General features: G+C 44.2%; 1 protein-coding gene across 1 annotated transcript in view; it reads left to right on the forward strand.

The window, feature by feature from the left end:
* Positions 1–12,942: 12,942 nt before the first annotated feature.
* The window catches only part of Myo5a (myosin VA), a 157,824-nt gene continuing 147,817 nt past the window's right edge, over positions 12,943–22,949 (forward strand). The window contains exon 1 of the mRNA XM_051140184.1: positions 12,943–12,984. Within this exon, the coding sequence (XP_050996141.1) occupies positions 12,958–12,984 (27 nt within the window). The 5' untranslated portion in view covers positions 12,943–12,957. The remainder of the gene's footprint in view (positions 12,985–22,949) is intronic.

The following is a 22,949-nucleotide window of genomic DNA, read 5'->3' on the forward strand; positions in this document are numbered from 1 at the left end:
CAGAACTTACCTGAACTTCATTCTTAGTTTAACATCTAACTTCCTCAAAAGGAAATTTATTTTATTACTGTGTTGCTAACTTATAAGACGGGGTTATGCATGAGTGAGGGCTGGGTGTGCTGTTAACTTGGAAAGCAGAGACAAGTGGATCTTTTGAGTTCAAGGCCTCCTCCTCTACATAGCAAGCTCCAGGCCAGGGAAGGCATGTATACCGAGACCCTGTCTCAGATACTGTGTCCCCCCCCCCCAATATTTGAATAGAAACAGTGATGGAATGTCAGGATGAAAAGGTAAGTGGGGAACCAGGTTACAGACAAGAGCAATGAGAGACCCGACTCTGGACCTAGGCCCTTAGACTCAGTGTTTCTCTGTGTGAGGTATGCCAAATAACTCTGTTCTCATACACCCCGGGCTTCCCTGACACTGGTCTGCACAGCCTCCCAGGACAGGAACACGTGATCATTGCTTCTGGTTGTGGTTACAACCTTGCAGGCACTCTCTATCTGATCAAAAGCACTCCCTGCTCCATTACCAAAATAGGCTACTAAATTGGGCTCTGTAGAGCATGTTGGGTTCGCGCAGTCTAGTGTCCCTAAATGCTAGTATTTCTAATCATTTTGTGTGTAGGTTATCCATTATTGACTTATGCATTAATAGCTATTACCATATGCTGTCTGTACACCACTAACCATTAACGTTTTCCTCAATCCTAGGCCACTTCGATAACAATACTATGGGAAGCAGTAATCACCAAGACTTCTTGCTGAAAGACTTTTTTTTTTTTTTTAATTTACTAGTTAAAAATAAATAAATATGACTTCTCAAAAGACACTATGAAAACCAGAAGGGTCTGGACTGGTGCCATGCAGAACCCAAGAGGCCACAGATGCAACCCAGACTACTATACCCACCAAAATATCAATCACCATAGAAGAGAACACAAGATATTGCACAAGAAAACCAAGTTTAAACAGTAGCTAGCCACAAATCCAGCCCTACAGAGACTACTAGTAGGGAAAACACTAACACAAGGTAGGTAACAAACTATACCCAGGGAAACACAAGAAACAATAACCACGCATCTGCAAAGCCAAAAGAAAGAAAACACAAACACATCCTACCATTAAAGTTACACCTGATGAGCAGAAAGAAGTCTGTCATGGTACAAAAATAATAAATAAACAAACAAACAAATAAACAAACAAACAAATAAATAAATATTCACCAGTGCTGTGGATTATAAGACTACTACTGCTGGATGGTGGTGGCGCATGCTTTTAATCCCAGCACTTAGGAGGCAGAGGCAAGGGGATCTCTGTGAGTTCGAGGCCAGCCTGGTCTACAGAGTGAGTCCAGGACAGCCAAGGCTACACAGAGAAACCCTGTCTTGAAAAAAACCAAACAGCTGCTACTGATTGTGATATAGGACTTGACTGTACTGTAGTCTACTGCTTGAGTTGCCCCAGCTGCGCTCACTTAAGAGGCTCACCTGTGGTAGTGTTCCTCATCTGTATTCTAGTACGTTTACACGTAAGCTGAAGGTTGAAGGTATGCAGGTTAGTGGTAAAGCACTTGACTAGCATTTTTGAGGCCCTGAGTTCAAGTCCCACAATTGTAAAAATAAAGAGCTCCACATAAACTTTGAAGAGCTACTTTTTTTTTTTTTTTTTTTTTTTTTTACAGTTGTTCCAACGTGTTAGTACACGTAATTCTGTTTTGTTCTGATATTGCTGTTGGTCTACGGCGTGTTTCGTTCCCATGGAGAGCTGTTCTACAAGTGTCTGTGGCAAAAGGAGGAAGAAGCTTTAATGTGAAGACAGCCATGTGAAGTGTAGTGGACAGTGCAAAGAGTAGGGCGGGAGAAAAGGCTTGTTGATTTGGGAGTTTGTGTCACTTGTCATTTGGAGAGCACCATTTCCATAGAGAAGGAGGTACTTGTCCGGGACAGAGAGCTATAGGGAGAATAACAGGTTAAGATAAATTAGTAATAAGGGGGAACCCTTATCCTTTTTTCTTTTTTAAAAAAGATTTATTATGTATAGTGTTCTGCCTGCATGTACACCTGCAGGCCAGAAGAGGGCACCAGATCTCATTCTAGATGGTTGTGAGCCACCACGTGGCTGCTGGGATTTGGACTCAGGACCTCTGGAAGAGCAGCCAGTGCTCTTTAACCTCTGAGCCACCTCTCCAGCGCCCCCCCCCCCCCCCCAGCAACAGTCCTTTTGAGAACTCTGACTTACAACAAGACTCCAATTTGGAGGAATTGTTTGGTTTTACTGTCAAATGTATGGAAAGTTTTGAAGATCGTCACGGTGTTAGTGGTCTTTCTGTTACTATAACAAATGCCTGAGATAATCAGTTTATACAGACGGAAGGTTTATTTGGCCTCATCAGTTTGGAGATTTCAGGCCACCATCATTTGCCCCATGGCTTTGGAGTCTGTGGGGAAGTAGCACATCATGACAAGGCCCTAGTGGTAAAGCAAAAACTGTCCCCTTTCACAGTGAGGTGGGGTCCCGGGCCCCACAATCTCCTTTGTGGGCATGTCTCTGGTGACATAAGATCTCCAATGAAGGCCCACCTCTTCAGTTTCCACTATCTCTGATAGCCAAGGGAGCTGGGGACCATCCCTCTTAGTTGATGAGCTCAAGATTTTGTCATAGATGAAAGAAGAAGAAGAAGAAGAAGAAGAAGAAGAAGAAGAAGAAGAAGAAGAAGAAGAAGAAGAAGAAGAAGAAGAAGAAGAAAATGATGCTCTTTTCACCCGACCTGCGAGGTAGTGGTAGTGACTATTAGAGAGTGTTGCCCCTTTGGTCAAAAACTATCAGCTTGGAAATATGTGTGTGTTAGCACCTTTAGAAGTTACACTCCCATCCATTTGAAAAAAAAAAAAAAAGTGAGGAAAGCAAAATGTCAGGAGAGGCAGGAGGCCAAGAACTGGGATGGAGTCACCCTTGGCATGCCTTTGAAATCTTCAGCAGGTGAGTCACTAGAGGTGGGACAGAGGAGGGGAACACTAAGTGAAAGTGCCTCTATCCAAAAAGCATTATTATGCTAAGCCCTAAGAAGTGTGCTCATGGCTCAGCAAGATCTTGAAATAAATAGTTGACATCTATAAACATATTTGTACATTGACAATGATCCAGCAGGCAAGGAGACACACGCCTTTAATCTGGCACTCGGGAGGCAGAGGCAGGTGGATCTCTGTGAGTTCAAGGCTATCCTGGTCTACAAAGTGAATGCTGGACAGCCAAGGCTATACAAAAAGCCTGTCCAAACAAACAAAACCAATGAAACAAACAAATACACAAAAACCAATGATCCAGGAAAAGCCAAACTTTTAAAGTCATTTCTTTGGGGTCATTGTTTAAATTCAGATTTGATTAAAAAAAAAAAAAAATATGCCAATGGAACAAATGCCATCTAGCAGAGGCACACCTGTAGGTTGATAAAAGGGGGAAACTTGATGTGGGGAGAATGATAGAAGTTAAAACTGGGGCTGGAGAGATGGCTCAGAGGTTAAGAACACTGGCTGTTCTTCCTAAAGGTCCTGAGTTCAATTCCCAGCAACCATATGTAATGAGATCTGGTGCCCTCTTCTGGTGTGTAGGCACATACAGGCAGAGCACTGTATACATAATAAATAAATAAACCTTAAAAAAGGAAAAGTGATTTTGGCTATTAGTCTAGTTCTTCTCCTTCCTCCTCCTTTTCCTCCTCCTCTTAACTCCTTCTCCTCTTTCTCCTCCCCTGAAAGGATCTCACTCTGGAGCCCAGCTAGCATGGAATCTGAATCTGAGATCCTCCTGTCTCAGCTTTTTGAGTGTTGAGACTGCCAAGTGTGGTGGTGCACACCTGTAATCCCAGCCCTCAAGAGGCAGAGGCAAAACATGGCCCCCAAGTTTGGGCTAAGCCAGGCCTACATAGTGAGCCCTTTACTCAAAATTAATTAATTAATTTGATAGTTAATTAGTTAATTAATCAATGGACAGCAGGAGAGCTCAGCTAGTAAAGGTGCTTTACCTTACAATCTTGCCAATCTGAGTCTGATCTCCAGAACCCACATAAAAGTAGAGGAAGAAAAATGACTCCATAAAATTGTCCTCTAACTTATGCATGTGTACCCCAACACTAATAGTAATAAATTATACAAACAGAATAAGATCTGAGATTGCAGGTGTGCAGATCTATGACTGGTATATTAATTACCACTGCTTTTGATTCTTTTATAAACCTCTTTGCTAGTTTAGTGACGGAATGTCACCTTTCTTTTTTGGAATAACCAATTACATTTACTGTAGTGAGTATTTCTTGATTCTCCACTGTGTATCCAGATAGCAAAATTAGCATTTCTGAGACAGTCTCCTGTATTCTATGTATCCTAAGGCTTACCTTGGACTTGCTATGTAGCCAAGAATGTGTGAGTGTATGTGTGTGTGTGTGTGTGTGTGTGTTCACGCTTGTGTTTGCATGTGTGCACGTGCATACAGAGGCCAAAAGTCAGCATGAGATGTCTTCTATCACTCGTCACCTTAATTTTTGAGAGTCTCTCTCTGAACCTGGAGTTTATCATCTGTCTAGACTGGGCAGCCAGTGAGCTTCCAGGATTCGTGCCTCTTGTCAATCCCTTTCCTCTCCAGCTCAAGGGCAACAAACATGCTGCCACACCTGGCTTTTTATGTGTGTTCTGGATCCAAGCTCCTCAGGCTCATGAGCAGATGCTTTATGACTGAGCCATCTTCCTAACCTCGCTCACTCTGAGCAGAAGTTAGAGCCTTCCTGCCTTCTCCTCCCAAGACTGGGAGTGTAGGCTTGTTTTACCACACTGGAGTATGTGGTGCTATGGCTGCGCATGCTACGAAAGCACTTACCTACTGACCTGTAGCCCTGTTTACTTAGTTATGAAACAGGGGTTTGTTATATAGTCCAAGCTGACCTAGAACTCATGTAGCTCTGGCTGCTTTCAAACTTTCAGCAATGCCCCTGCTTTCGCTTCCTCTTTGCTGCTTATAGGTTCAGCCACACACCCACACCATCTTTACCTTCCCCTCTCACTCTCCTCTCTTTCTCAGGTTTTGTCATCTGTGTTCATAGTTCCATTATCACAGATGGTGAAGCGTGCGTTGTATTCTCTAATTACCAGCAGTTTCTCCAACTCTGTAGAATGATATGATTCACTACAGATCATAGACTGCATTTCCTTGTGAGCCCTTTTATTTTTATTTTATTTTATTTTATTTAGCTTCCGCCGCTCTCCCACCCCTAGACAGGGTTTCTCTATGTAAACTTAGGTGTCCCGGGACTCTCTCTCTCTCTCTCTGTAGACCAGGCTGGCCTCAAAGTCACAGAGATCCACCTGCCTCTGTTTCCCAAGTGCTGGGATTAAAGACATGCACCACCATGGCCCAGATCTTATAAGTCCCTTTCCTGGGCATTTCTCAGGGTTTTTCTTTCCTTGTATTTTTGGTCTAGATGATAGCTAAATTATTTTAGTCTCAGATATATCAAGTCCTTATATGATCTTTGTGCTCCAGGAACCTTTCTCCTGATGGCTTCTTCTTCCTTATTTCCAAATTGGCTTCTTTCTTGTCCTATTGTCCATCTGTTATCTCAAAGTTGGCTGCTATCCTGAGGTGAATCTACCAGTTTCTGGGCTCCATGAATGCCATCCATTGCCTGGCCTTCTTTCAGCAATCCTTTATAAGATAGATAGATAGATAGATAGATAGATAGATAGATAGATAGATAGATGATAGACAGGTAGATATGGATGGATGGATGGATGGATGGATGGATAGACAGGTAGATATGGATGGATGGATAGATAGATAGAGGTAGATATGGATGGATGGATAGATAGATGATAGACAGGTAGATATGGATGGATGGATGGATGGATAGATAGATAGACAGGTAGATATGGATGGATGGATGGATGGATAGATAGACAGATGATAGACAGGTAGATATGGATGGATGGATGGCTAGATAGAGGATGGATGGATGGTAGATAAATAGATGATAGACAGGTAGATATGGATGGATGGATGGATAGATGGATGGATAGATAGATAGATAGATAGATGATAGACAGTTAGATATGGATGGATGGATGGATGGATGGATGGATGGATAGATAGATAGATAGATAGATAGATAGATAGATAGATAGATAGATAGAAACTGAGGGGCCAGAGAGACATCTCAGCAGTTAACAGCCCTTGATGCTCTTCCAGAGAGCCCAAGTTTGGTTCCCAGAACCCATGTTGGGATGCTCACCACTGCCTGTAATTCCAGATCTAGGGGATCTGACACCCTCCTCTGGCTTCCTCAGACACCTGCAGCCACATAGTACACACACACACACGCACGCACACACACGCACCCTCCACCCCTCCACACAAATGAAAATAAATCTTAACAATATTTGAATTCTGTGTATAGTAAATATCTTTCCCTGGCCTGATTGCCTAAGCTGGGTTGCTTGCTCTTACCCTTCCTGCAGCACTCGGTTCATCTGTGAGGAACTGTGCTCCCCTCCCCCACCTTGCGTTCATTCCCTCATCCCGAGACACAATGGGTTTCCATGCAACACTGCTTTACCACTTAATCACAACGCACTGAAGAAACTTCCCTCAGTTGGCCTCCTTACAGTCAGAATGCTTATTATTTTACCCTAGCCCTTGGCCCAATACCTGGCCACAGTGAATACCTAATAAATATTTTCTGAGAAAAACTGTACTCTTGAGAGTGTAGCCACTACCATTCACTCTTGCTCCATCACTCTAAATGGTCACAGTTCTTAATCACACATACACAATTCTGAGCCATGTTAGCAGTGAAAGGGATTTGTCAAGAGCTGTATATCAGATTACTGACAAAACTACTAGAAAGGCTGGGGACGGAGGCTTACTGTCAGCCCAGGAGCAGCCCACACACGTGTCTCAGCAGCTGCTGTTTAGTGGGAAGAGCTGCTGCACCTCCGCTGCTTAGAGGCCCTGTGGAACAAAAGCTCAGAGCCGGACTTTGCTGTGTGACCTCTGCTTGTCCCCAAAGTTGCCCAACTCTGCTGCTGCTGTGCATGTGGCTCAAGTATCTTCAGTGTGTTGTGATTAACTGGTAGGAGCCGAGCAGCGTTCCATTGGGTAAACATACTAGAATTTCTTTCTCCATTCTTCAGTTGAGGGACATCTAGGTTGTTTCCAGATTCTGCCTATTATGAATAAAGCGCCTATGAACATAGTTGAGCAAATGTCCTTGTTGTATGGTGGAGCATCTTTCTGGTATATGCCCAACAGTGCTATAGATGGGTTTTTTTTTTTTTTTTCTTTTTCTGATTTTTCGAGACAGGGTCTCTCTGTGTAGCCTTGGCTGTCCTGGACTCACTTTGTAGACAAACCAAATAACCCGATTTTAAAATGGGGTACAGAGCTAAACAGAGAATTCTCAACAGAGGAATATCAAATGACTGAGAAACACTTAAAGAAATGCTCGACATCCCTAGTCATCAGGGAAATGCAAATGGAAACGACTCTGAGTTTCCATCTTACACCCATCAGAATGGCTAAGATCAAAAACTCAAGTAGCAGCACATGCTGGCAAAGATGTGGAGAAAGGGGAACACTCCATTGCTGGTGGGAGTGCAAACTTGTACAATCACTTTGGAAATCAATCGGGTGCTTTCCCCGCAAAATAGGAATAGTGCTATTTCAAGACCCAGCTATAGCCAGGCATGGTGGCGCATACCTTTAATCCCAGCACTCAGGAGGCAGAGGCAGGCAGATCACTGAGTTTGAGGCCAGCCTGGTCTACAAAGTGAGTCCAGGACAGCCAAGGCTACACAGAAAAACACTGTCTCGAAAAACAAAACAAAAACAAAAAACAAAATATGAAAGAGTTTTCTAGAAAGAGAGAGAGACTGACTTATGGGGGTTGGTGAGATGGCTCAGCAGGTAAAGGTGCTATCTGCCAAGACTGAAGACTTAAATTCCATCCTAAGGACCGACATTTTAGAAGGAGAGACCTAATTCCCACAAATTGTCTTCTGACCGCTGATCTCCACATGTGCCCAGAAATCAATCAATCAATCAATGTAACAATGGCTCACGCCTTTAATCCTAGCACTTAGGGAGGCAGAAACAGGTGGATCTTCTGTGCGTTTGAAGCTAGCCTGGTCTACAAAGTGAGTCCAGGGCAGCCAAGGCTACACAGAGGAACCTTGTCTCTAAAAAACAAAAATACAAACAAACCACAAAAATTTAAAAGGGGGGGGGGCTCTCAAGTTGAGCATGGCAGTGAATGCCTATAATCCTAATAGGTAGCAGGCTACCGGAGGATTGCTCTGAATCTGAAGGCAGTCTGGGCTACAAAGGGAGGTCTACATAAATAATAGTAGCAGGGGGTTTTCATGAGTAGGGGTTATAAGAAGGAAGACAAGTTGGATAGGATTATTCATGTACTAATAAACTGAGAACGTCACACAATGTGAACTTATGGTTGGCTTAACATAGATGCAGGTAGCTACATTAAAGATATTTCTAAGCAAGCACTCATGATCTTAGCTTTCAGGAGGCAGAGGCAGAAGACAGAGGATCACTGCAAGTTCAAGACTAGCCAAGGCTGCATATTTTGACCCTACCTGAAAAAGTAGAATAGTTAAGCTACAAGCTTTGTTTTGTTTTTGAAGCACTTCCTTTTGAGCACACTTTCCAGGCTCATTTTATATTTATCTCCTCCTCCATTTCTCTAAGATCTCTGGTTTCCTTTTATTCAAGAATGTGTGGCTTGCGGCTACTGTGCTATTTATCTTGTAGACTCTTAGCTACAGCAAAAAGGAATTAATATGTATGCTAACGGATCACGTGTGCTTGCCTATAAATATCTTTAATGTAGTTACCTGCATTAATGTTAAGCCAACCAAAAGTTCACATTGTGTGAAGTTCTCAGTTTATTAGTACATGAGTAAAAAAATTGAGCTCAAGTCATAAAGTAGTGTTCAGTTCAACCTGACAGTGTCTTTATAAAAAGGGGACTTTTAGAGTCAAGCTTGCACAGTGGGAGAGTGCCACATGAAGATTAAAACAAAGATGGGGGTCTTTTACCAGCATGCAAAAGTCAGCCGGGCTGGGGGTGCACTGCCTGTAATCCCAGCACCCATGAGGCAGAGGCAGGTGGATCTACAAAAGTGAGTCCAGGACAGCCAAGGCTACACAGAGAAACTCTGTCTCAGCCCCCACCCACACACAAAAGTTGATGTATTACTCCTGTGATCCCATCACTAGAAGGCTGAGGTACAAGGATGAGTTCCAGACCAGCCTCTCTATATAAAGAGACTCCTGGGTATTTAAAAAAAAAAAAAAAAAAAAAAAGGTTTGTGAGCAAAACAACGGAGTAGACCTGGGACACATTGTATCTTATAGTCCTAAGAAGGACCCCATATGCTATGATCTTGCTCTGAGACTTCCAGTTCCAGAACTGAGTTGAGTTGATACATTTCCATTGCTTAAGCACGTTGTGTAGCGTTTATATTACTCTAGCAAATGAATACACACACTTAACACCTTCTGACTTTCTATTTGCTGTCCCCCCAACGAGACTGTAAAGCCATGAGGATTTACATGGATATTTTACAGGAATCCTTGGCATGTAGAATGATGTCTGGCACATTGTAGCTCTAAACAGTCATTGATAACAGTCGTATCCATAAATACATACATGTATATGTGTGTATATGTTTATATATTATTGACTTGGAATGGTTCAATTTACTTTTTTTTTAAACTTTAGAATGGCATGGAAGTGGCATATATTTAGTAGAAAATGTAATCTCTCTCTCTCTCTCTCTCTCTCTCTCTCTCTCTCTCTCTCTCTCTCTCTCTCTCTCTCTCTCTCTCTCTCTTCTAACCCTCCACTTTGGTAGAATTGAATGGAACCCAGGGCCTCATACATTCTTAGCAAGTGCTGAGACAATAGCTGCAACCCTAGTCCTGAACTTCTGGAACAATCTTAAGTTATTTTTACCTGTATGTAGGTCTGTATACCTGATACCATTGGAAGCCTAAAGAGGGCATCAGATCCCCTAGAACTGGCGTCACAGACAATTGTTAGCCACCATGTAGGTGCTGGGAATCGAACCCACAGGAATCGAATCTTAACCACTGTAGAATCTTAATCTCTGTAGCCCAGAATTTTTAATTTTTGTTCTTTTTTTCCCTAGTAAGATACTATTTTATGTTGCTGGGCGGTGGCGGTAAGCTGTAGGTTCTAGTCAGGCATGCTATCACCAAGGTAAATGACTGGTGCTCTACAGTGTACTGTGTTGCCATCCTTTTTTTTTTTTTTTTTTTTGACAAGTATGTAATAAATTACCTAACTTATCCACCACTATCACTAACTGGGCTTTGTGATACATGACTTTGCCCAACAAAAGACTAATTTAAGTGTTCTGAACAAACTCAAGGTAGGTGAGGCTAAGCTATGCCACTGCTGTTCAGTAGGTTTCTTAAGTGCACCTCAAATTAACAGTATTTCTAATTTATATATAATTGGTTTGTCAGGATATGACTAAGTTTTAAAAAGAAAGAAAGTTAAGGGACATCTGAACTTTGGAGAAAAGTTTTTGTTTTTGTTTTCATTTTAACTTGGACATTGAATTCATTTGAAAACAGCCCTACAAGAAAACATTAACTTACAAAGCAATAACTGAAAATTTTTATCAGTGTACAATAAAATAAGCAGTACCTTGTACCTACTTTCAGAATGTGGACCCTTCTCCTGGTTTTCAGACCATACTAATACCAGAGTGCTTTGGGCTATAAATACATATGCATGAGACAGAAGAGTTCTTCCACCAGAGTGCCCCCATGCCACATGCTGGTTGTGTGTGTTTTGCTTAAAGTCTGTTCTTTTCCTGAATGAAGCAAGGGGTTAAAAGTGTATGTGGTAGCGTGCACCTGCAATTCCAGTACTCCCAGGACTCAGCCTCATAAAGCGACTTCCGCCCCACCATCACCAAAAGGAAAAAAACTTTTCTTCTACCCCTCACCTCCTCTTTCTTTCATTATGGCTTCAAACATCTGGGTGATTGAATGCATGTGTTTGACAATTATGAAAGAATCACCACAATTTTCTTTTTGTTCATGGGAGGGGGTAAAGTTTGCTTTTATAAGACCCCTCAGGGTTTGGTTTTGGGTGTTTTTTGTTCCTCCGTCATACTCAGTGTCCCTCAGCAGTCCCGAGGGGTAGCTAGGAAGATAAGAAAACAGGCGCCTTGCACAAGCATGAAGGAACTCGCCAAGAGATAGGAGCTAAGTCTCCCAAATCTCAACTCAATGCTTTGTATGCTCTGCTGGTCAGAAGGTGCATTTTCAGTCTTTTCACAGCCGAACGAAGAAAGGATGGAATCAACACCAAAGCGGCAAATAGTCTTCATTCAAACGCCCTTTCCTCAAGTTCAGACACAATCAGGGAGCCAGGCTTTGTGCACTGATCTTGACTGGGATGATCTCAGAACCAGCTCTAAAATGTCAGTACCGGAGAGGCAGGGGGATGGGGAGTTCGAAGCCAACCTGGACCGCCTGTCTCAAAAACCAACGCACCAAATAATGAAACCGGTCCCAGTTTCCCATGACAGACACCGGCCACCATTTGCAATTGAAAGAAATAAGAAAGACGGGCACATAAAAAAGGCTGTAATTTAGAAAGAGTATTTCAAATGAGTGTGAAAGTGTACGTAGGGAGAACATGGAGGATTGGGATGAAAAAACCACATTTCTGTGCTTATCTAAGGGCACCGAGTAGACTGAGTGAAAACTGCAAGCACTTGAGTCTCTCTCAGTGGGCTGCCATTTTCAGGTGACTCTGGTATCGGGTGACTTCAGGATCGACATCAGGTACTACCATCTAGCCTAAAAGCTGAGCAGAACAAAGGGCTTGTTCTGGAAGGTCGGCGAACCCACAGGTTTAAGGTGGCCGGTCCCCAGGGCCATCTTGCTTTCAGGTTCACTCAAGTGTCTGTGTTAGCGCCCACCCTGTCTCTGTTCCTCCATCACCAAGCGACTCTGCGGCAGACCCAAGTGCAGAGTGACCTTGGGCATCCTTCAAATTCCAGGTGGTGCAGGGCTCAACTTCCCCGCCCTGCAGCGAGCAAGGCTCTTCTAGAGTTGCACATTATGGACAGGCCTTCCACGAACCCTCCCCTAGCCAAGTTCTCTTTCTAGAAAAACCTGGACCAGGATGAGCAACCTCTGGGCTCCCGGGTCCACACGGACACTAACAGCCTTTGCTATCACAGCCCCTCGCGCGGGACGCGCGCTCCCACACTGTCTCACGTTCGCGCACACTGGGGACACCACCAAGGCAGGTGTTTTGGATGTCAGCCGCGTGGGCTGATGATGCTCGGTGCCCGCCGCCGATGGGAGGCAGCGTGAGCCCGAGAGAGTCGGGAGCAAACGCGGTGGCCGCGCTCGAGCGCAGCCTCCTCCCGCTCCCACAATGCACAGGGCGACGGCGACGGCTGCATCGCGGGCAGCCGCGGAGACGGAGGAGGCTACGGAGACCAGGCCTCTCCGAGGAGGCGAAGCAGCCGAGGAAACCGAGAAGACCAGGAGGCTGAAGACACGAGGCTGCAGAGGAGACTGCAAGGGCTGCGTGTGGACAGCTAGCGGCTGGGGAGACTGAGGCGGCCGCGGCTGGTACCCCAAACCCCCGGGCACGCGCCTTGGGCTCACGCGGCGAGCCCCGGGGGAGGGGGGGTGATGATGACCGCCAGGCTCCCGCTCGCCGCTAGCGTCTGACGCGCCCCGCCCCGCCCGGTCCCGCCCGCCAGCGCGTCCCCGCCCTGCTCAGCCCGGCCCTTCCCCTGCTCCCCTCCCGCCCGCCGCTGCTTCACCGGCGCGGGCGGCTGCCACGCGAGCTGCAGCCTCCGCCCAGGCGGGGGGCGTCGGCGCTGGGCCCGCCATGGCCGCGTCCGAGATCTACACCAAGGTAACGCGCGCCGCGGGGCCGCGCCCTGGGGAGGGGTCGCGCGCCCGGGGCCGTGGTTGTTGGACCGGCGGGTTCTGCTAGACTGCACCTCCCTGCCGGGCTGCACCTCCCTGCCCAGTTGTACCTCCCTGTTCTGCCTCTTGGGCCCATTTCGGGTGGGATGATGCACTTGGGCAGATGCTCGGGTCGCTCTCTGGGGACTCGTGCTTAAAATAACGTCCTGTGCCAGTATGAGCCAGGCAGCCTCTCGGGGAAGACTATTTCGGATTCTGCAGATATGGCCAGTCCGCTTTCACCTTTAGCTGCAGGGTTCTTGCCTCTGCCCTGGGGTGCGGAGTCTAAGGGAAGATGCAGCCGGGCGATGGCGAGCTTATTCTCAGGCTCCTCGGTGGCTGGGAGTTTGCAACCTGCGCTTTATCCCCGAGAGCCTCGTTAGCTCTGTGTCCTCACCCTCCTTTCCGGCAAGCCTTTCCCTTTTGGTCTTCGTTTAGGGGAAGTGTCAGCCTTTTCAGTCTAAAACCGACGCCCATATTCTCAGGGTCTAGTAATCTCTGAATGGCGTATTTTGGAGACTGTTCAGAAAAATCTGTGTTGAGTAGTGCGTGGTGCATGCAATCGTGGTATCTTATATTACGAGTTCAAAGGTGTTTTGCCAGCTATTGATTATTAATTATCTCTAATTCCACTCAACAGAATTGCCTTAACTTTTCAAGCTCACGTTTCAAAAATTTACCAGAATCTGTGTCTTCCTGTCTCTGTCTTTGTCTCCTTCACTGACACTGGAGATTGAATATAGGACCTCAAGCTTACTAGGTAAATCCTTTACCACTGAGCTATATATAGATAGCCCCAGCTCTCTGGACTCTTCTTTTAGCATTTTGGAATCATTGCCTTGCACACATGACACCAATAAGCCCAGAGCCCAAATTGCAGCCTAGAGGAAAGAAGTCTGATTGGGGCATCCAGATAACTGCATCTGGTCTAGACCTTTCTACCAACTCTGTGATCTTTCGCAAACTACATAACCTCCCTGGTTCAGGTTTCTTACCAAATAGAGTTATTTATCCTTGTTCTGCATTCCTTACAAGGTGCTGTTCGGGTCAAATTTAATACTAGTTGTGAAAGCTTTCTGTGACCTATGATCTCCTCTTCTTCTTCTTCTTCTTCTTCTTCTTCTTCTTCTTCTTCTTCTTCTTCTTCTTCTTCTTCTTCACCATCTTCTTCTTCTTCTAACAAATATGAGGTATATGATTAATTTCTTCCAGCCATGAAATGAGGAGCTGGCATGAACCTGGGGCTTTTTTCTTTCTAGCCCCAGATTTAAGAAGTGTACAATTAAAATGTTTCTATAAACCTAGTAATTTCTTTAAGCATGGCAGGTCTCAAAGATATGAGTGACTATCACTGGAAACTGATTGAAAGTTACCCTACTAACTTACATAGTACAATTCCAAGTTTTGCAAATATTAACTCATTTAATCAACGCAGTTAATGTCTGCAATAGATACAAGTTTCGTTTATGTTCCTGTAAAGAGCTGTCAGTCTGTAAACATTGCTTCATTACATTGATCTGTCCTCTCTGAGCTCCTATGAGGCCCCTGCCATCCATCCATCTTTGACCTGTTAATTGTAGGCTGATATGCAGAAATTGGGTGGTAAGTCATTGGACTTCTAGATCTGATTTCTTAAACCAAAAGATTTGTAGGGGAAAAATGGGAATGGCGTTATCACTTTTGAGCTATAACGTTTTGAGTTTCCATCACAGCTTTATGGGTAATAGAATTCATCTTTTAGTCTTCCTACATACAGATTGATTCAGTCACTGAGACCTGAGGTTGGGACTTAAGGGGCTTTTCCCTAAATTCACGTATACCTAAGAATAGCCTGGTTCCATGGATATTTGTGGGCCGATTCTCTGAATGGGGCCTTAGTTTAATGGCAGGCAGAAATATTTATTGTGTATCCTGTCTGCCAAACACTCTGCCTGGTGTTTAGAGTCTCCCAACAGTAGACCAGGCATAGCCATTTCCCTCATAGGGCTCACAGTCTGCTTCTTATATTCCTGACCCACTTTGGCTCTCCAAGGGCATAAATAACCTGCTGTTGCCTTAAAAGCAGGCAGGCAGATGTGTTAGCAGGAGATAGAAAATGCTCCTGATATGGTAAAGATTGGAGTGATGCTGGAGGTCTGAATAGTAAGAACTAGGAGAAAGAAAGAATCCATGAGAAGCCATGCCAGTGGTAAACCCAGACACCTTCCCTTGCAGAGGATTATAGACAACAGGGAAGCACATGTTCCTGACATGCTGTAATTATGATATTCAGCATGTGATTAAAAGTGCCCTTTTAAAAGTTGTCCTCAGACCTTTAAGGCAGCTTTTGATGTGTGATACAGTTCAGCTCCTATTACAGTGAAGGGCTGTTCAATTTCTTTTCTTAAGTTAGAATGATAATGGTTTTGACACAGCAATTTAACAGGGTTTCCATTTCATAAAAATTTCCCGAAGTTTAAATATTTAAGAGCAACAGCTTAGTGCCTGGATACAATGTTTCTTGAGACTGACATTTTGGTTAAAACATAAATGTTGGTTTTCCCATCCCCCACCTAAGGAGCTGTTGGTCCCCCCCCCCCCCCCCAATTACAGCATTATTGAGTTATTCTATATGATACAATTCACCAGTAAACTATCTGGTTCAGTGTATCCACTGGGTTGTGGGATTTTAGGCCTACCAGGTGGCTGTCAGCTCTGGACAGAGTTGCCCCTCTTGACTTGATAGTGGATGTCTATTTGGCAACCTCATACTTTTAATGACTTCAGAGGTTCAGAGTTTGTGAAACAAAGTTTATCAATGAGACCTGGAAGGATCTCCTGCAGCGATTTAATGAATTGCATATTAATCAGTCTATATATATTACTGATAGCAAATGGATGCCACAGAGTGGACAAGGGCACCTAAAGCTGCTTGGTTAAAATTCCCAGTGATACATGAAAATGATATGTATGTAAGAAAGAACAACAAAAATCAGACTAAAACTTCAAAGCCATTTAAATTTTCCCAGAGGAAAACAGCTTTGTAAAGGCAGTAGACTATGTATTTGCTGCCATATGTACCTTTCCCACATTTTCTTATGTACCTACTGAAGCCATGTAACGTGTGGTGTGTGTGTGTGTGTGTGTGTGTGTGTGTGTGTGTGTGTGTGTGTTCTGGTTTGCTATTCGATAGCATTGTCCCTCAAACCACCATTCCTGGAGATTCTAGTGCTTTGGTGTTGAAATACATTATCTGATCATGTGTTCTGATCTGGAGTTTGGCAAGTACATCCATCCGTCAGTCACGCTCCCTCTGCACCTGTTTCCTTCCAATGTCCACATGCGTGTTGGTGGCACTGCTCTTTAGTTCCACAGGTTAGGAACCTCAGCATTCTTTCACTCCGGTCTTATATTTTACTACGTTACCAATTCTAGTTTCACTTGACATCCATCCAGCCGTTAAGATTCTAGCTGGGCTTGGCTTGGTGGTGCACCCCTTTAATCCCAGTACTCGGGAGGCAGAGGCAGGTGGATCGCTGTGAGTTCAAGGCCAGCCTGGTCTACAAAGTGAGTCCAGGACACCCAAGGCTACACAGAGACACCCTGTCTCGAAAAACAAAAACAAAACAAAACAAAAGATTCTGAACCACTGCTAGCGTCTTCCTCTTTTTTCCTCCCTATGTTTCAATGACCTAGACGTATTTCCATCTTACTATAGTTGTGTCCTAGGTGTGTCACCACTGTCAAACTGCTAGAAGCCCCTGAGATACTGTTTTGTTCAGCTCCTGTTTTAAATAAGTGAATGATTACTTAATCAGGAGGAGGTATAGATTGAAAACAATGACATGGGTCAGGTGTAGTGATGCACTCCTGTTGTCCCAGCACTTGGAAGACAAAGGATTACCATAAAGTCAGGGATGGCTTGAGCCATGTGACAAGACCCTACCTGAGAAAAATTAAAAAGCAAATTACAAGAAGGTGATTAAAAGAAGTAATAGACACATAATACAGCATGCTGGAGAGAATGACTAGTGAAGAGGAGAACTGGGAGCCAGGAAGACCAAAAAAAAGAGAGTTGTTTCAGGAAACAAAATGAGGGTTGTAGAGGTCTGGTAGACTGAGGTAGACTGAGGTAAGCATAGGAAGAACGTGTCTAAAGAAGAGAATGAACCCGAGAGAAAGTCTCTTTGAAGGATTAAATATAGGATAAGAAGAGGAGGAGCTAAGATAAGGGCGTGCTGGTAGCTCTACCTTGGATACCAGAAGTTCTTCCTAGAGACTGTAAATAGAAAATTACTTAGAATAATCCTCTGAATTGCTTGAGCAAAGCAAAGTGATTATGAGTTGCGCTTGAAATTTGTTACCCTCTCCTTAAATTGTGAAAGTCCAGTGGCTCAAAGATTACAAAGGTGTTCAACTCCAGTACGAGTTGCCACTCCCGGGGCAGCTGTTTACGTCTTAGCTTTCTAGCATAGGGGCAGCTCGAGGCGCAGTGAGGCGCACACCGCTTTCTTTCTTTTCCCCCATCCCCTTTCCTGCCTTCCTTTTGACAGGGCCTTACTCTGCGGCCCAGACTGCTCTGGACTCACCCACCTCACTGACCTCAAACTAATAGGAGTCCTCCTGCCCCCAGCCTCCTCCTAAATGTTGGAATCACTCATATGAGCTGCCACGTCCGTTTGTTTCTTGACAAATGTATACCAAAACTAGAAAATTTTCGGAATAGAATGTTCAGAGCAGGAAAGAGGCTGGACATACAAGGGGGATTGAACCTGAAAAATACAGGTGATCTGGAGGCATGATGGAATATTGAACATCAAGAATAGTGGGAGTTTGGCCGGTGGGTGAGGGTGCTTGCCGCTGAGCTGGCAGCCTAAGCCCAATCCGCAGGACCTACATGGTAGACTAGAGAACTGAGTCCCTCAAGTTGACCACGGACCTCCATATGCACTCTATGGCATGTGCATGCATGCACTCACACAAAGAAATAAATGTAGTAATATTTTTTTTTTTTTTAGTTAAAAAGCGTAGTAGAAGTTTGTAGCATCATAATTTGGTAGCTCTTAGCTTATTAGAACTTGAAATAATTGTGTGTCATTTTAAATGAATTCCTATTGTAAACATTAAAGTTTATATTATGTAATGGAGTACCTCAAGTTAGGAATTAAGCTTAGTTGTAGTATAATTTAGAGCCTGGGTACTCCATGAATGGTCTTTCTTTCTTTCTTTCTTTTTTTTTTAATACCAGGTTTCTCTGTGTAGCCTTGGCTGTCTTGGACTCGCTTTGTAGACCAGGCTGGCCTCGAACTCACATAGATCCTCCTACCTCTGCCTCCCCAAATTCTGGGCTTAAAGGTGTGCCACAATGCCCAGCATGAATGGTATTTCTTATTTATTTATCTATTTACTTCTTTATTTATTTTGTTTTTTTGAGACATGGTTTCTCTGTGTAGCCTTGGTTGGCCTGGCCTCATTTTGTACACCAGGCTGGCCTCGAACTCACAGAGATCCACCTGCCTCTGCCTCCCTGAGTGCTTGGATTAAAGGCGTGCGCCACCACACTCAGCTCATAAATGACATTTCTAACATACCAGATTACCAAACTTTTCTTCAACAGAGGTGAGTAATTATCCAGCTAGAACTGATTTAAAGATTTACTTATTCATTTCTGTGTGCACACGTGTGCACATGTGCACCTCTCCATGAGTTTATGTGAACAGCCCGTGCACAAGTGCTCTTGGATGTCAGAGGGCATTGGATCCCCTGGAATTGGGGTTACAGGCAATAGTGAGCCACTTGATTTGGGTGCTGGGACCTGAAGGTAGGTCCTCTGCAAGACCAGTAGGAACTGTTAACCTCTGAGCCATCTCTTAAGCCCTATAGAATTCATTTAACTGGAAGTAAGAGAAAACCTGTTCAAAACCAGGAAGGGATTTAATTGCCTGTATGTATGACCTGAAAGTTTAAGCATGGCTTGATTTAAGGCTCAGGTTTGTCTCTGGGACTGTGTGTCACTGCCTCTAATGTGCTGTCTGATGTCTGACATTGTTTTCATCTTCAGGACAACTGTTTTCAGAGTGAATAGAGAGCATCTGCAGATCACATGACTGTGCAGCTCTGAGGCTGGGGGAAGAAAGCCTGACAGAGAAGTTCTTGCCCTTTCTTGAAATCATGTGCCCTTTCCTTTCACAATGCGCCGTTGGCAATGTGGGGGGAATACCATGAGTGGTCAGGTTTATGCTTGCCCAGAGGCTTGGCGGAGGGCAGGCACTATGATTGATAGTCCCACTCTGACCTTATAGAGTGGCTGAGAGCCATTTCCCATCAGAAGGAATAGTGCTGGGTAGACAAAAGGAACTATCACCCTCGATCAATGCCATCTATGAATAGATCACCAAAATAGTGGTGATTGAGTGCTACTGCTTCTGATCTTTGAGTGAAGTGGTTTTTTGTTTTGTTTTGTTTTGTTTTGTTTTGTTTTGTTTTTTACCTAAACCAAAAAGATAGTAGATACATTACCATAGAGAATCATCTTGAGGTTAAAAAAAATCAGGCTATGGAAACTCTCCACAAGCAACATTAGCAGCAGCATCTCAGAAACTGATAGCATGAAGCACACCTTGTATCCAGTCTTTGTGATGCCTTGGAGACCTCTGTGTTGCCTGTCATGCTAGTATCTTCTGCTGTTTCCTCAGCGTTGTATATTTCCTCTTACTTTCTTCATCCCCTGCTTGCACACTGTTCTCTTCCCTTGCTTCCACTCAGTGATACACTTGCACAATTTCTCTTTCCTTTGAGACAGAGTCTCATGGAGCCCCAGCTGCCCTCAAATTTGTTATATAGGAAAGGCTGACTTGGCCTGTAGTTCCAGCTGCCTGACAGGCTGAGGTCATTCAAGTCGTTCTGGGAAACCTGGTGAGACTCCGTCACAAAGTGTAAAGCACATAAAAAAAAAAGTCCGGAGATAAAGCTCAGGTCAGCGTGTTTGTCTATCATGTGTGAAGCCCCAAGCTCACTTTCCAGCACTGCTCTCCCCTCTCTCCATCCCCTGAAAAAGAATAAAAGATGCGCTGTAGCCAGGCGATGGTAATGGGGTTCTTAATGCCAGTACTAGTGAAACAGAAGCAGGTGGATCTTTGTGAGTTCCAGGCCAGCCTGGTTGACAGAGTGAGTTCCAGGCCAGCCAGGGTAACACAGAGAAAACTGTATCAGAAAACAAACAACAAAAAGAAGGAGGAGGAGGGAGAGGAGGAGAGAAAATGGGGTGGGGAACAATACACCTTAGATAGTTTAGAATTTTTAAAGGATAAAAGTTAATTATTACCACTTAGAATATCACACGCAGCCTTTCTCGTGCGTGATGCTAACAGCCAGGTATAGGGCCTTGTATATGGTAAGCAAGCACTGAATCGCCCCTCCATTGCACTTCGCTTCTTTAAGTCTTTTCTATCTATATAAGTAATGGTTTTAAAGTATTTTAGTAACTTCCTAATGATTTAAAAAACAATGTGTATTATAAGTTTTTGGTTTTTTGAAACAGGCTTTCTCGGTCTGGGTTTGGCTGTTTTGGACTGGCTTTGTAGACCAGGCTGGCCTCAAGCTCTCATCAATCTGCCTGCCTCTGCCTCCCGAGTGTTGGGATTACAGGCGTGTGCCCCCGGACCCGGCTTGTATTATAAGTTTTTATATCACTAAATACTCACTGAAAAATTGAATATGCATTCCAACATCCGGAGGTACCGTGATTTTTATACTGCAGGTCCTTTTCACAGTGGGAAGTCGGTTGCCGATGGCCAGCTCTGTATGTAAATCTTGTGAGTCACTTTTATATGGTTTCAGAATCCAAGTCTCCTTGGTGAGGATTGTCTTTTATATATGTGGGGCAGAGTACTCACACTCATCTTTAAAAACAGCATTGTGGGTGTTACCTCAAGGGTAGGGGGACTAGATGTCCCGTCTCTGGAAGATTGATATCCTTATTTTGGCTTGAGAAATTCTCCTCGGTGGAAATATATAAACTTATTTTTAAAATGTAATCTTCTAGAAACCTAAAATACTTTCTTTAAAAAAACCAAACCAAACCAAACCAGAATCTCACTCTGTAGCCCTGGCTGGCTTGAAACTTCCTATGTAAACCAGCCTGGCCTCAAACTCACAGAGATCCCCTGCCTCGAAATGCTGAGATTAAAGGTGTGCATCACCAAGTCCAGCTTACTTTCTTTTTAGTGTCATTAAAGCAAATTATTGCTTTCTTCCTCAATCTTTGCAGCATTTTGGTAAGAGAAAAATTGAGTTAGAATTTTGAGAGAGACAAAAAAAAATATATATAGGTTCTCTGTTGAGTGCAAATCATAAATTTTAACTTGAAAACCACCTGGCATTATGTTGTCATTTTGTTGTCAAGAACATGTCTTCCTAATTATAAACTATACCGTGTGTCTGAAGTTGATAGTGTAAGGATAGGTTTGCTTTCAGGTGTGTCACACCTTAGAGTTCTTCAGCATCAACTGCCTTTTCCACGGCAACATTGAGTGCAGAATGCTGGATGCTGCGGCAGCACCTTGTCACTGACTCTCATATTCAGGTCTTGGGAGCTTGTCACGCCTTCTTGCCATTCCTTTGTGGGACTGCGGATTTGTGTCAGTTCAATGGTAGCTACAAAGCTAAAGGGAAATCGAAGGTCAGAAAACTGAGTTGAAGACTCAGTGTCCTTGAAGTTTCTTTACTTTTCCTCATTGACTAAAATCTTGATTTTTTTTTTCCTCTATTAGTTTAAGTTATTTTCTTCTAAAAGATTTGCCTTGGACAAATGCGCAGCTCTGGCAAAAATAGTTGTCCTATAGTAATGATTACTGTTTATTCGCTGTGGTCCAGATAGCCTTTAAAAAAGAGTCTTTGCCAGGCTTGGTTGCAGTAGGCCTGAAATGCCATTTGCTTAGGAAGCTGTATTGCAAATCAAAGTACACCTGGGCTATAGAGTGAGTTGACAGCCAGCTTGAGCCACATTGCATGAGATTGTCAAAATCAAAAAATGTTAAAGGGTGTAGTGGGCATCTGGGTGTGGCTGCCTTCCCAGCACTCTGGGGGCCACAACAGGACAATTGTCATAAGTTGAAGGCCAACTTGGGCTACATAACAGATTCTAATCCAGTCTGGGTGCTAAGAGTAAGAGACGGTCAGTGGGAAAACAAGCACAGCGATATGGGAACACAGCTCAGGGGTAGAGCACACGCATCCAATCCAAACTTGTTTCTGCGTCCTCCCCTTCCCACCTTCCCCAGTCTCTGGTAGTCACTGTCCACCTTCAGGTCGGCTGTTTGTAGTTTCTACACGCGAGAGAGGACGTGCTTTCTGTAGCTGCCTTAGTTCTGTGTACTCTTTGTTTTTTATTTACCATTAGGTTTTGGTATTTTTTAGGTAAGGTCTTGCTATACAGCCCTGGCTGGTCTGGAACTCACGGTGAGGATGGGGCTGGCCCTGAACTCGTGTCAGCCAATCCTGTTGCGCTGCTTCCGCCTTCCAAGATTAAAGAGTTGCTTTACCACACCTGGCTTAGCTAAAACAGTACATTTTTTAAAAAGAAAAATTCCACCTGTTCTGTCAGTGTTTCCAAGCAACTCTTAAATGTGTCTGTTCCTCACAAGCCCGACAGTCTAGCTTTGCTTTGTTCTGAGTGTTTTTTTCCTTTACTGACTCATTTCTCTTCCCTGAGAGAGTGGTTGTGTATCATAGCAACTAAGGCATGGACACCACAGGACAAGACTGAATCCTAGTTTTGCTATCTCCCTCCCTCCCTCCCTCCCTCCCTCCTCCTCCCTCCCCCTCCTTCCCTGCATGCATGTCTGTGTACTATGTGCATGCCTGGTGCCCAGGGAGGTCAGGAGAGAGTACAGTAGTAGACAGCTGTGAGCCGCCATGTGGTTGCTGGGAACC

The sequence above is a fragment of the Acomys russatus genome, chromosome 32 (assembly GCF_903995435.1).
Source record: "Acomys russatus chromosome 32, mAcoRus1.1, whole genome shotgun sequence".
NCBI lineage: Eukaryota > Metazoa > Chordata > Mammalia > Rodentia > Muridae > Acomys > Acomys russatus.